Source organism: Haemorhous mexicanus, chromosome 1, assembly GCF_027477595.1.
Source record: "Haemorhous mexicanus isolate bHaeMex1 chromosome 1, bHaeMex1.pri, whole genome shotgun sequence".
Classification (NCBI taxonomy): Eukaryota; Metazoa; Chordata; class Aves; order Passeriformes; family Fringillidae; genus Haemorhous; species Haemorhous mexicanus.
This window is the reverse complement of record NC_082341.1, coordinates 124,550,527-124,565,741: the sequence shown is the minus strand read 5'-3', so window position 1 is coordinate 124,565,741 and position 15,215 is coordinate 124,550,527. Positions and strand designations below refer to the sequence as shown.

The 15,215-nt window shown below is 36.9% G+C and overlaps 1 protein-coding gene across 2 annotated transcripts in view; it reads right to left on the bottom strand.

Moving 5' to 3' along the window:
• Nucleotides 1–3,757: 3,757 nt before the first annotated feature.
• The window catches only part of C1H8orf34 (chromosome 1 C8orf34 homolog), a 150,262-nt gene continuing 138,804 nt past the window's right edge, over nucleotides 3,758–15,215 (bottom strand). For both annotated transcript variants that reach the window (XM_059861819.1, XM_059861828.1), the window contains 2 exons: nucleotides 13,418–13,511; nucleotides 3,758–4,749 (listed from right to left, as the gene is read on the bottom strand). In XM_059861819.1, the coding sequence (XP_059717802.1) occupies nucleotides 4,742–4,749; nucleotides 13,418–13,511 (102 nt within the window). In that variant the 3' untranslated portion in view covers nucleotides 3,758–4,741. The remainder of the gene's footprint in view (nucleotides 4,750–13,417; nucleotides 13,512–15,215) is intronic.

Sequence of the window (15,215 nt, the reverse complement as noted above, 5' to 3'; positions counted from 1 at the left end):
ATGTGAGGTTCAAACACAGATTCTCTTCATACAATAAAGATGCATGAGCTGGAGAGGGCAGCAAATTCTACAGCAGAACTTCTGGAATAGCAGCTGGTGTAATATTAGTTACTAAAGCTCTGCCATCTTCCAGCAACAAAGTTCTGAAAAGATTGGAGCTTTGTAGACTAAATTTCAGTTCTTAATAGAGTGAAATTTCTACCTTTGTACTGTGTTTGTAAGTGAAAACTTCACTAGACTGCTTTGCCAATTGAACTGAACTTATCCAGAGCAGTGTTTTCATTTGAAGATGCACCTTGATAGGTTTAAAGCTGATGTAGAGGAAACTTCTACAGACAGTACATATTGGATTTGCTGCATGTCTAGGGCAGACAAGCCATAGAAAATAGTAGCTGACTGTACTATCAAAAAAAAAAAAAAAAAGGTGTCATCCAACTAAATTTGATAATTTGATTATGCCTTAGCTTAGCATATTTGATTATGCTTTAGTTTTATATAACATGCCAAGAAAAAAAAACAGCAACCAAAGTTCTAATGAACTGTTGTGTCAGAAATTTAACTTAAAAATATATATCTTCTTTTAACCAGCAACTTGATAATTAAAAACAATTAAATTCAGCAATATAGCAAGAAGCAAGCTAATGCTGTCAAACCAATGGTCTGTTTAAACTTTTTTGGATTAATCCCAAACTTTTGCAATTTCAGCTAAAACTGTAGAGTACAAAAATATCCACAAAACTAATTGCATTGCCTAACTATCTGCTCTCTGATCCATAAAAAAGTAGAAACCAGGGCAAAGACTGGATGGGCATAAAATAGTCTGGACACATATTTTTTGCACATCTTTTTTTTTTCATGTAGCTGCCTGGAGCTAGCACCACAAAGTTAGTAAAAGAACAGTAACTTTATGGTCAGCATGCTTACTGCAGAGCAGTCCAGGCTGCTGAAATCTAACCCAGGGGAGCTTTTCTGTATTTTACATGAATAGTTTATTGGATTAAATGTGAAGCATGTCCATGTACAGCCAGAGCAGTGAAATGATAACATCACATTCATGCATGTGAGTTGGCTTTCATCAAGTTCATATATTTCTCTGAATTTAGTTGTTGGATTATAGGACTTCCCCTGCACTTATCTAGCTACCTCTCTAAGAAAAATGTAGATATACCTGAAGCAATACTCCAGGAAGCAGGAAACTATTTTTCTCCCTCTTTTGTAAGTATTGACTCAGAAGAAAGACACTTGAACAGTGAATAAGGTCGCATTTTTAGGAAACATATTCCCACAGGGCCAGAAGATTTTGTTAATACAGAGTACAACTGATTGTTGTATAACTGTTTTTAAAATATTGCTGAAGTTTTCAAGATAAGGATTTGCTCATAGAAACCTTCTATTGGATATTTAAAGAGAAATTGTTTAATTATAATAGCTTTATGCAAGTCAAAGTTCTTCCCTGTTTTTCCCCCAGTCATACCTACAAATCCTAGAGCTAGACACTGGGGTAGCAAGAAGGCCATCTTTAAAATCTGACTAATGATGAAATTACTTGATTGGGCAGTACAGAAGGAAATCCATTAATAATGTCATTTTATTGAAATGAATGCAGATACATTAAGGTTGTTTTTAAGATTAGCCAGAAAAAGTATTGAGGGTATGAAAGCCTTAAAAGGAAGCAGCAGTAACTCATATGGCAATAAAGCTTATTTTATGGTAAATTGGCCTTTGAAAGAAAAACAGCTGCTTTTTAGACAAGCTACATCCACTTTTATATACTGAGACATATTTGGTTTTTTTCACTAACAAGTGCTATTTAGAATCATGGATCCCTACATCACTGCATTCATAAAGGATTAAAAAAAATTAAGTTGCAAACATATGGCTAGGAAAAATGTATCTGTTTCTCATGACTCTTTTCTCCATCAAAATGCAGTAACTGAATAGCACCAGCAATGACCCATAAAGCATCTCTCTGAAAAGTGCTAAATCTGTTCTGTTCCGTGCAACTAGACAGCAGCACATTTCTATGCAGCTTCACAATAGCTTTATTTGGATGACTTTGAAGTGCCTGGTGCAGAGTCAAAAACAAACAAAAAAAAAAACCCCTCCACCATGAAACTCTTGCCAAACTAACTAGAGCAGCATCAAGAGCATCCACAGCTGACTCTGAATTCAATTAGACACCATGTAGGCACAGTTTATTCCATAAGCAATCGAGAAACTGCTTCCCAAAGCCAAAAAGGTCAAACAGAAAATGAGTAAGGCTTCCTGCAGCTTGGAGGTGAAAACAAGTTTATCACACATGCCTTCTGCATGGTCTGCCCAGCTGCTGCTTGTGCCCCCTGGCCCCCTAGGCCCAGCTGCTTGCTGCCTATTAAGTGCATCTCACCTCCTCCTTGGAGCTCTCCTGACTTGCTATGCTTCACTGCCAGCTTGTTTGCAGTCAGGGCACCAGGTGGCTGCTTCTCCTATGCAGTGCCAGCTCTGGTTGCTGGGCTGAGCACTAATATCAGCCAAAATTGTTTGCCATGTGCTTTAGAGGGAGTAGTGCTAACCATGAGTGTTAAAAATTCATGAAATCATGTCAAAATTATGAGAACTAAAACAACAACAACAACAAAAAAAATCACATGTGATTTTCTGTATGTTTCAGTGTGAAAAATAATAATATTTTCCATGGTTTTATCCTCCACCCTTCAGCTTAGAAAGTGTCCCAGAAAAATTGTTCTGGCCAGTCTCAAAAGCAGCCATATATCTCAGGAGCTCAGGGCTTCAAAGCTTTTACAACTGAGACCACCCAAGCCATCCCATCACACCTTGAGAGACTTTTGTACAATTAGCATGTGCTAAATTCTTAATCACTCTAACAACTCTTGATGCACTCACTATGTCTGTAACTGAAAAGCCTTTAAGCCTTTTTCCCCTCTGAATACCAGTGACATGATTGATATTCTGCCTTTCTGAATAAAGCCTGTCTTGTATTTCTTCACTCATAACCAAAATTTCAAACCAGACACATCCCTGACCAAATATTTTTGCCCTACTGGGCCAAAAATGTCTTCAAGTTATCATACATGCCAGAACTTCTAGAATTAAGATGCTGCCAAATTCCAATTTCTTTCTCAACTTGTTATGAGCACTCTTGGTTCTCCTGAAATCAATGAGACCTTTCCCAAGGATTGAATGTAGTCATAATTTCACCCAGTAATGACATGAAGCAGAAAGCATGCAGCTTAGCAGATGTTTAGTGAAGCAACAGAAAGAAGAAAAGGCAATCCTATTTTATATTTTTCAGTAATGTCAAGGTAAAATGTGAAATGAGGGCCACTAAGGAAGAGCAAAACTCATGAAAAGGAGACATTAGTTTCACAAGAATGCTTTTCTGAGCACAACTGACTAATTGATGACAACCTACCCCCTATATGGAAACGAGTCCTCAAGTATATTGCAAATGCACACAGCATTACAGATTTTCTTTACTGACAAATTAACAAAGTACCTTCCTGAAATGAACTTAAAGGGACTACCCCAGGGGCTTTCAGTATGCCAAACACTTTACATATAGGACCTGTACACTATGATGACACATATTGTAAATACTTGTTCACCACAATTTTAACTTCCATTTAACTTGCTCATGACTAACACAGACCATACAGTTTCTGTGTATTTAGCACTCTGCATTTGTGAGACAGCAGAAAAAAGTCCACACTATGAAACACTTATGACAGACAATTCATTTTTATTTCTTAAACAAATAGATGCCTTGTAATACTGTATTTTTTAATAGTTGCAAGCAATTTCATTATATCATTCTGTCTAAGATACAGGACCCAAGCATACATAATTGAAGACAAAGGAAACTGAGAACACACTTGACAGAATTAACAGGTAAATGAACTCAGTAAATGCAACTGCCACATCCCTCCATATGATATCTGTGCTAACACATCTTCTAAAGTTCCAAGCACACAGCACACACCAGATAGAATATTTTAAACAGCAAGTTTGTCTCAGTAATTCATATGGGTAACTAACACTTTATCATAATATAGGAAATTCCTCTTAGGTGCTTTATTTTTGCATGCATGCACCACTCCTTATTATGTCACCCTTTTTAACAGAGTCTTTATTTGTTTTAAAGATCAAAGTAGATAAATTCAATACAAAGCTATGCAGCACGAGCAGCACCTGTTTCTTCTACCCACACACACTCTTTCACTCATTCCCCTGTCTGACCTCTCTCTGCAGGTGACTCTGAGTGAACAGCTAGCTCTCTGTGAGACCTGAATGGGACATACACATGGGCAGATGCAGCAAATACTTTCATGTTTATTAATCTAAAAAGGAGCAAAGATTACAAAAATATAAGGAGTAGAAAACCTTAGACAAGTTAAAATACATACAATCTTTAGGCAAAGTTTGTTTTGGTCAGGCAGAATTTAGCTTATCAAATGTCAATCCAAAACAACAGGGGTTTAAACTAAAAAAAATATTGTAGTAAATTTATACTAAAAGGTGACAATTACCCTTCTTTCCTAAGGCCACTGTACCACAGTAAATAGTCTCATTCAGTGCATTACAGCATCCTCATATCAGAGCAGTTTCACTCATGTGCTGCTGATACTAGAAAAATAACTTTATTTAATTTTTTAATGTATAAACTAATGCAAATTTTCAGGTGTAGTTTTGATTACCATAATTTTGGTTTTTATTAAATTGTTCTTCAATAATTCCACTGATTTCACAAACCTGTGAAATCAAACAGAAAAACACAGAAATTAGGGCTCAAATGTAATGCACACAAAAATAGAAGAAAAGGGAAAATTAATCCTTCACCGTGTTTTTATTTTGTAAGTTTTCTATTATGCTGAATTCACCGTTAAATAAGCAATGTGGATCAGTATGTTAGTGAATCTCAATTATTTTTTTCTGTTTCTAAAATATGCAGAAGCAAACAACACTGTCTTTAGTTATACTATTTGTTCGAATTATTCAGTGGTTTTGAGGGGTTTTTTTCCTGCTACTTCTTTTTCAATAGTGGTAATAGATTGCAAAAAGTAGCCTGTGTTTCAAAAATCATAGAACATAATATGCACCTGTGATGAATCAGATAGGCTGAGATAGCCGTGTTTTAATTCCTGCTTGCGTTCAGGTTGAAAACCTTCCCCAAAGCAAATGGAAATTCAGCTTTCAAAAATATTTACAAATGCATATTGCAATGGACTGTTTTGCAAACATTGCTGACTGGAACACAACCTGCCCTCTCCATTGTTTGTATAAAATATAATGCTGTAACTGGACCTGTTACATAGATCCAGTTAGAGAATCAAGGTTATGAACCGGAAATAAAAGCCACAACCTCATTTAATTGTACTGGTGAATGCATAAAGGTCTGTGTGTTACCTGAGAAGCCTCCACCTTGCCTTTTTTAAACACTGATGGAACTCAGGCACAGCAGTTTCACTTCTTTTGAACATTTAAATATGCAAGCCCTTTCTGGGAGATTTAAGAAACTTGGCAGGAACAAACTCTTTCCCTTATCTCCAGCTAATTAATTTAACACATTTGGAATAATTTTCATTTTGGGAGGTGATAAGCCTGGACTTTGTATGTGATTCTGTATTGATAATCAACAAAGCGAGGCATATACTGTGAAAACCTTTTCAACAACAAAAACAAATTAACCAAACAAACAAACAAAACACAAGACAAAAAGCCTAGGAAACCTTAGCAACAGTTCTTATCCTTTATTACCTTTATATGGTTGGGGGCTTTTTGTCATTTATACCTAATGTTCAGCTGTTTTCCTTGGAGGTGCTTCTTTCATCAGATATTCAAGCTCTATCACAGTTTGATCTATAAGTAATGGACTTGTCTTATGGTGGGATAAAGAAAAGCAAATATGTGTAAGCCTGTTTCACTTGCAGATTCTTCTTGTGACTGTTACCCACAGAAGGCCCAGGGACTGGTCTTAACTGGAGAAGTTAAGAATTTAAGAAGTTAACCACATGTTAATGGCTTTGAGTTCATTGTGTCCCTTATTTTTTGCTTATAACACTTGAAGCTCCTGGTTGCTAGGAGCTTTTAATTTCCTTTGCCACAGTTTGATGAGTTGAATCTTTTTTACTTAAAAATCTATCTACAGATATCATGTTATCTCTGAAGTTCCTGGTTGAATGCCTTTATGTGAGTGAGGAAAATTCCTAAGAGGGTTTCCTAAATGCTGGTCATTTTTAATCATCTTCTGAAATCCATTGAGCAATCCCAATCTGTCTTAATGGAAAGACACCTAACCCACAGGTTTTCTTTTACTGATATTATGTGGAATAATTACTTTGCTACTTAACTTCTAAAGCATTCAAGAAATGGTTTACCCTTCAATGTGACAGCATTATTCTGAGAGCTCACACTGAGATGATCTTCTATGACCATCCTAAATCCATTAGGTCACTGCTTTCCAGGACAAAGCCTCATTATTCTGCAGCAGAGACAGATATGTTTCTCTGGTGCCAGATATATTTCATTTGGTTTAAATATACTTCATCTGGTTATAATAAAGTGCATTTTACTGGAATCTGGCCATTATACCAGGGGATTTATATCATTTAATAACTTCAACTTGTCCTTCCCACCCATTATCCAAACCTATCAGACCCTAATGAGCCCCATTCATCTACATCTTCCCATTAGAAACTCTAGTTTTTGATTCCTCATTTTGCCAGCTTTTAATTTACCTAATGTGTGTCCTGATAATTCTCTAGGCCATTTTTTAAATTACAGCGTCATTTTTTATTACATTAAATGTCGTTGGGAATCCAAGTTTAGCATAATAAGGCATGCTGTAGAAAAAGATATCTGTAGGTTTGGAAGCTTGACTGAAAAGAGCTTTCTGCACTAAAACAGGTTTTGAATTTTTTTTTTTTTTTTTTTTTACTCCCTGCAATGGAAAATTCCCTTCTCATGCTAATTATTTAGTCCAATGTGAACTTTTCCAAAGTGAAACCAAATATTAGTCGGTATAAAAAAAGCAATGTGCCTTAAAGCCTTAATAATATCAGAAGATGACAGCAGCTTTGGATTTAAGCACATCCATTCAAAAAATAGGAAACTTGAGTCTAACTTCAACTTTCCCTAGTTGCATTTGAACTCACCACTCACTGTCCAAAAATCATCTGACTTCTGGTAGAAATAATGTCAATCTCTACTTTTGTTTCACCATCAATAAATAATTAAATCCAAGTGGGCAGGTTTCCACACTAGAAAATTCAGACTCAAAAAGCAGTTATATGAAGCGATGCAGCTTCAGCTACAAGTGTCACAAGACATCCAGCCAAGACCATCCAACAGGCCCAGAGAAATTCTGTTTACAGGAGCACAATCCTTTCTCGTATGCTATTTCTGAAGTGGACATAGAACTGTCTCAAGCTAAATATGTAGCAAAGCCAATGTCAGGCAGAATGAGAGACAACATATTTTCTTTAATAATCATAAGTGCATACTGGAGAAATTTAGAAAATAACTCATATCCCAAGAAGACAAAAGTTTTATGAAACTCTTTGCAGAGAATACATGGAAGGGAGAGATATGAATTTTTTACTGCCGTTTGTATTACCACTCTTGACATATTAAATGAAAGAAAGACATCAAATCTCCAGAAGATTCATGAATCAGAATAAAAGTCTCCCAAAAGGCCACTTTTGGGACAGATTCACTTGTGAGACAAAAAAAAAAAAAAGAAAAAAAGAAAAAAAAAAAAGAAGGAAATGTGTATTTATAGTGAATTTATTATTCACTGAGAAAAACTGCCAACTACAATAATTATGTTCTTACTAACCAGACATATAATTGAGTAACATTTGAGTGATGTCTCATAAGCACCTTACTCTCTAGAGAAACCACATCTAGCCTTGTCCTAAACTCAAATCCACTGAAAGAGATGTTTCCAGTACAGCTATGCTCTATCAGAGCAGAGCACAAAAACAAACAGCTGAATTTGAATGACAGAAATGGAATGCATTTGTGTAGATGCCATAAAATTTGCAATCAACAGTTGCTGCTCTAACCCTGATTCTGTCATTGTTACTCATACTGAGTAGAACCTGGCCCTAGCAAAAGCAAACATTCACAGCAAAAACATATTCCAGCAGTAGATTCCTCCTTATTGTTAACTCTGGCCAAGCAATCTTCCAAATCTTAGGAAAACTTATTTGCATAATTAGGATAAATTGACTGTTTTGGCGTGTGAATTTACTCATTGCAAGGAACTTTACATATGGACAAATACTGTATGGATTGGAATTTTACTAGAACACAGTCTGAATTTCTCAAGTCTACAAAAAAAACAATCTTTCATTCTTTTGGGTTTTTCCCCTAGGCAGACATGTGCAAATGGGAAAATGAAGGTTTTCTTCAACAACTGTTGAAGTCATCAGCAGAGTGTGTTTGACTGCAGAGTTTCAAGACCACTGCAAGAATGAATGGAGTAGAAATCCCACTTATTCCCAATGACCATTTGATTTATCAGCAGTAGACCTTTCACAGTCAACCTTAGCAAAGAGTTCACAGATGAAGAGTAGCAAAACATTTAAATTTCCTCCCACAGATCAGAGGGCAAGAGTTCAAGACTTGCCCTGGATCAACTGAGCTAGAAATGAGCATCTAGTGCTCCTTTTGGCAAGTTGGAATGAAGTGATAATAGACACACAACTTTGTGTGCCATTGACTACAGAAACTGGCATGCCTCAAGCAGATTAGCAAAAAGGAATGTTTTCACACAGATGATCCTTAAGGATGCCTTCCAGTCCTTAATGTTCTGGGTATATTTAATATGGATTAACCAAGTAGCAAGCTTTTCAAGAGTCTACTTCATTCACCTATCATGTACATCTGCTAGATGGACTGACTGAAGGTAGGGACCCTTTATGTCCAAGGCTGTGTGACCTGGGGAAATCTGCTGTGTGGGTTACTTCTTGAGTTCAGCACCCAAGAAAGCAGATTTAGTGTTTTGGGCAGCAAATCCTCGCCAAGACTACAGATGGCAGGTCAAATTATACCAAAATCCCTGTCTTTTGTCTTTTCAAGGTTCTTGGAAGCTAGTGATACTTAGAAATTTCCAATCTTCAATCTTTGTAGGTCTTTTTCTCAAGGGAAAATTCAAGCAGACTCTTGTCAGTCCCCTGAAATGATAAATTTCTTCTCATAAAAGCTGTCTAAATAATTTTCTGGTGGCAGTTCTTCTGTTTCTGTGCATCAGTACCCCATAAAGAGGAAAATCCATTCTTGCCAGCTCAAAGAATTTTCATCAAACTGAAGGATTATGCAAGTGGTAAATATTTTCCCCAGATCTCTCCTTTTTCCAAGAATGATCTCTATGCATTCTCTGAAAACTCTTTGCAGAGAATCAGCACACAAGCAAACTACTGCAAGTAATAATGGGGAACTGTCTCCAGAATCACAGTGGAAAAACACACATGAGATTCTGTCTAGAGACATTTTTAGTCATTCTAAAAGAACGTCACAGGTCCTTGATTTTGGATCATACTGCCTTGACAATTTTCATCTCTTTTTGTGTAGAGAGTTTCAAAGGAAAACACATTTTGCAAACAGAAGAGATTTTGTTTCTAAATTATAATAGCTCTTAAAATGCATGTCCTAATTCCTGTTTTTAATAACAAAATGTACATTACAAGAGCAAATAATTATAAACTATCTCTTTCTCTGACCTAGTGCCACAAACTTACTTAAGTGCACAAAGAGGAAAAGGAAAGGGTATGCTAAAAAAAATCAACAAAGCTTCCTAAAAATATTTTGCTTCCCTTCTTTAACATAACGAGTCTTTTAAGCTAGAATAATATAAACTCTTTTATGTGAGTAGCTATTTGATTTAAAATGTTGGCATAATTAGTATGAAGGTTTAACAATTATTGACTTCCACTTATCATTGAAACTTGTTGCTAAGGATAAATTTTTAAAATGCTGTCAGAGAGCCTGGAGAATTTAAAATGTAAAGTCTGATTTAGAAGAACTGAGAACCAAGATCTTATTTCCATGAGACAAGATATGAGCTGTTGTATCCATTTTGCAAACGATGTTTGTCGAGAGATGCTGAGATTCCAAAGTGACCCAGTTCTGTTCAGCTATCACTTACTTTGAAAACAGTCTCTTTAAACTCTTACATCTGAATACATTTGAAACTGTTCCCCTCTTATTTTTTTCATTCTTTTTCTACTAAAACTCAAGCCAGATAATATTACTTTTAAAGAACTCAAGGTGACTCACACAGTTTCTCTTTCTGCATTGTTTTCCCACTACCAAAAACTAGCTTTACACCTGGCTGCTATTATCTCAGAGTAGTCAAAGAATGTGGTAAATATTATCCACATGTAATTTATCAAAGGCTGAGTCAAAGAACAGGTGTTGCTATTGTAAAGATTAATTTTGCAGCTCTTCTGCTCAAACTCACAAATTATGGACTCCTGGGCCTTCTCAACACTAAATCACACAAAAAATACCCGCACAGATTTATTACTTTGGGGTAAAAAATTATGTGTAATCTTGCCAGCTGGCCTACCTACAAGCAGTGGCATCAGCAAGTGTGCCAAAGCCCCTCGCTGACTCCACTTTACAACCAGGAATTGGCAGCTTCTCTTTGTCAGCAGCGGCAATTCTGCGCTTTCTTGACAATGGCACTAGCACAAAAACTCAGACAGGGATGTTACCATCATGAGTTACTTTTAATAAAATTTTTCAATATTAGATTTCAGTTACAGGACATATTACTTTAATAAAACATTTCTGTTCCATCCCTTTAGTTATAGTAGTAGAAACTGATAAGAAGGTGCACCAGCTAACTACGCAGAGGTCAAAAGGGGTTCACAAAGGGAAAGTCCTGTTTAACTAACGATAGCTTTCTAGGATAAGGTCACCCACCAGTGGATGAAGGGAAGTTGGTGGACATGGTTTTTCTGGATTTGAGTAATGCTTTTGATACTGTCCCTCACAGCATCCTTCAGGACAACTTGTCCAGCTGTGGGATGAGTGGCTGCAGGCTGTGCTGGGTGAAGAACTGGCTGAAGGGCAGAGCTAAAAGGGGGCCACTGGTCACCAGTGGTGTTGCCCAGGGATCAATTCTAGGGCCAGTTCTGTTCAATACATTTACCAACAACCTGCAGGGAGGAGGTGGATCCACCATTAGCACATTTGCTGATGATCCCAAACTGGGAGGTGCTGCTGACTCTTTGGAGGGACAAGAGGCTCTGCACAGGGATCTACACAGACTGGAACACTGGACAGTGATTAATGGCATGAAGTTTAACAAGTCAAAACTCCACATTCTGCAGCTGGGACAGACTAATATCAAGTAAAAACACTGGGAGAGAAGTGGCTGGAGAGCCTCTCTGCAGAAATGGATCTGGAGGTGCTGGTTGGCAACAGGCACAGCAAGAATCAGCAGCATGTCCTGGAAGCCAACAGGACAAAGCCCATCCTGGGCTGCATCAAATACAGAATCACCAGCTGCTCAAGAAAAGTGATTATCCCCCTGTGTAGAGCACTGGTGCAGGCTCACCTGGAGCATTGTGTGCAGTTCTGGGCACCACAATTTAAGAAGGATGTGAAAGTCCTTGGGTCCTTGGTCAGATAAGGCCAACAAAGCTGATGAGAGGGATGGAAGGAATGACCTGTGAGGAGCAGCTAAGGATTTTGGGCTTGTCTAGTTTGGAGAATATGAAGCTGAGGATTGACTTCACAGCTTCCTGAGGAGGGCATGTGGAGAGAGAGATGCTGATCTCTTCTCCCTGGTATTCAGTGACAGAACACAAAGTAATGGCTCAAAGCTGTGCCAGGAGAGATTCAGACTGATTCAGGAGCTCTCCTTTACTGAGAGGGTCAAAGACTGAACAGGCTTCTGAGGGAGATGGTCAATTACTCAAGTCTGTCACCATTGAAGAGGCATTTGGACATTGACCTTAACAAGATATTTTTAATATTTAACTCACTACTTTGTTTTTTTGGGCAATGACAATGACCTATAATATTCTTGGAATATTATAGGACAGGATTTTGGGTGCTCACAAGTCCTCACACCCACAAAGTTCAAGTATAGCAGCTATACAAAACCATGGTGTGTATCTGATATGTCCTGGATCAGTCTCCCTGCTCACATAATTAGCATCAGTCTGTGTGTGCACAGCCAGTCCTCCCTCTTTGTGGGACTGCAAATTCTTTACAGAAAATACTGAGGAAGAATTGCATACACATAAAAGGTAGGTCCCAGAGTCTCTCTTGAGCCACCTAAGGTGAGCTTCAGCTCAAAGGCAACGGAAAGGCTCTGGTGCAACTCAATTTGGACTTACAGCCTTGGACTAAAATCAGCTGGATGCACTGTAACATTTTACTAGTGTACAAAAAGACCTGCACATGGTCTTTAGGATCTCACTGTGTAAATTTAAATTTTAGTCAAACTCTGGGCTATGTATGAATTAGTGAAACTGATGTATGAGTAAAAAACCAATTCTTTAAAGTAGCATAATTAAAAAAAAAAATTCTGTTTATCTGGCATGTTTCTTATGAATCCTTAATCCCTTACAGAACTGTTCCCTTCTGTAAAGAAAATGTCTTTTTCATATGTTAACTCTTGATGTTTAAACCAGTATTGAGTTTTCTAAACATGCTGATTAAATCACCTGTTCTTTTTCAAGTACATCACCTAAACTATGCTGGGAAGCAGTTTGCATGTTCACCTTACAGATCACAAAACTAGTGTGAATTAAAAGAGACAATGTGAAACAGTAAGATCATTTACAGGTACCTTGTAGGCAGGGTGAATTTGTTACAGTTTGAAAATATTGCAATTTATAGCCTGTTACTTGTTCTGCCATTTAGGCTCTGATCCTGCTGACCCTCACTTCCACGATTAGACAAATACTTCAAAGAGTGCAGGATATTAAGGATTACTGGTATGATTAAGAACTTTTTTATTTATACAGATGAATTAAAATAATATAAGCAAAATAGAGATAATGGAGTGTCAGACCTAAGGAGGGAGGCTCTACATTTCAGACCTGGAGTTTTATACTTTGCTTTTTTTTTGCTGGTGAATACAGATTTATGAAACAGATTATCTATTTCAAGGTCATGTTATTTTCTGGAACAGCTACTTTAACACATCAGGACAAATTGTTTCACTTAGCTTAAGTAAACAGTGTTCTGTCATCATTTTGTCATTGTTCAGTGACTACAGGAAAGCTTCTGCAGATCAATCCTATAAGGTTCAGCCTTCACAAAAATAAGTTATTGGTACTTGTGAGAAAAGCTCCTGAGAGCAGGCATGACATCTCCACAGCATTTGAAGATATGGAAAAGAGCAGTAAAGTTGAGGGGTTTTGACAAATTATCTGGTCCTTACACATATACTTACATTTGTCTTGGTCAGCTTCCACTCCTTCACTTTCTGTGTCACTCGGCAATATCCAAGGTTGATGAGCAAGTTGAAGCTGTTGTAAGAATTCATCCTGCCACAAACAGATCTATTTTAGATATAATGACAGACAATTGTTCTGTATAAATGAAGACTGCAGCAAACACTAGCCTCAATTAACTAGAAAGGAGAAAGCCTTTAAAAACAAAAAAACCCACTTGCTATGAAATAAAACCAAAATGTAGAGGATGTGCAGGCTCCTTGGAAATTTTTTTAATCTATTCAGTAAAACAAAACAAAAAAAACCCCAAAAAAACACCTTACCCCAAAACAAACAAACAAACAAAACCAAAACCCAAAACCAACCAAACAAAAATCCACAAAACCAACCAAAACCAAAACAAAACCAAAAGCAAACAAACAAACCAAACAAAGAAACGACAACAACAAAAAAATCAAACCCAAACACACCAAAATGAAGGGATTTATTTCACTATCTCTCCACTATAAATACAGGTATGGAAGACACATACATACTCATCTTGGAAATGCAGTGACAAGACAAAATAGCAGATATTACATCTAACCCTGCAGGTTTTGGACTGCATAGACATTTCACATGCAATTTGCTTAAGTGAGGCTTTGATCTGTCAAAATTGTCACTGTTTCTAGTCTAATAAGTACAGGAACCTGAAACTTGATTTAGAACCTATGGTTTTGCTGCATAAAGAGAAGGCTTAGGAAGGAAAAATGTTATGGAAACTTTTGTAAAGTTACCATTAAAACATCAGAATATAAATGTTTTACATGGTTAAAAATGCATATGCAGCTGAATATATGCTTTTGAAAATGTTTTAAAATTGTCTACTTTTTAATATAATGCATATATGTATGCGTACAAGAATATTTTTCCATGCAGACACACACATATGCATGTGAACAAGTATACGCACAGACATATAAAATACTTTGACACATTCCTTTGCAATATTCAAGGGGAGAGATGAGACTGGAATGCACAGTTTTATTTTCAAAGGCAGTTCAAACATGCAAGTTTAGTCTCTAAAAGAAAATTTTAACCTTGGCCAGATATCATAAAAATACTGGCCAGATTTTTATAAGTTCTTGAAAAAAAAAAAGGGGGTAATAACACTGTTTTGTGTTACATCAGCTGAAATGAGAATCTACATATTAAAAGTTAAATTGTATTACAACATAAATTTTATTCTTAGGCTATCTGATTTAAATACAGAATCCAGGCTTGTTTAAATCAGTTTTGGGAGACTGAAGGCTGCTCAATCAAGATCTAACTAGCTGGGAGTAAATTATTAATTCTGTCAGTAATGTGTTAAAAATTCACAAAGACTGCCATGGGCCAGCAGTAAATTCAGGCAGGAGCTCCAGGCCTCACTCCTGTATGGCCATTTCCAAGGTGCTGTGCTGGAGAAGGTTACTGACTACAACACTGAACGTGTTTTGGTTCAAGGAACAGGATTCTTGCAGTAGGCATGTGTGACTTTCACACTGATCCACATACTTTTTAATCTTCCAAAAACACAGAGCAAAGTCCTGAGCCAGGCAGTGGAACAGAATGAGAGTATCTGACCAAAAAGAAGAGTCCCCATCACAAGTTATGCTCTATACTCCAGTAAATTGAAGAAAAACTTTTGTTAATCAAGGCTATATTCAAATAAGATGAAGTTTCCTGCTCTCAACAACAACAGACTAATCAGGTTTGCTGAATACCACTTTAAATTATCCGAATAAAAGAAATTATTGCAAAATTTCATGTGTTCAG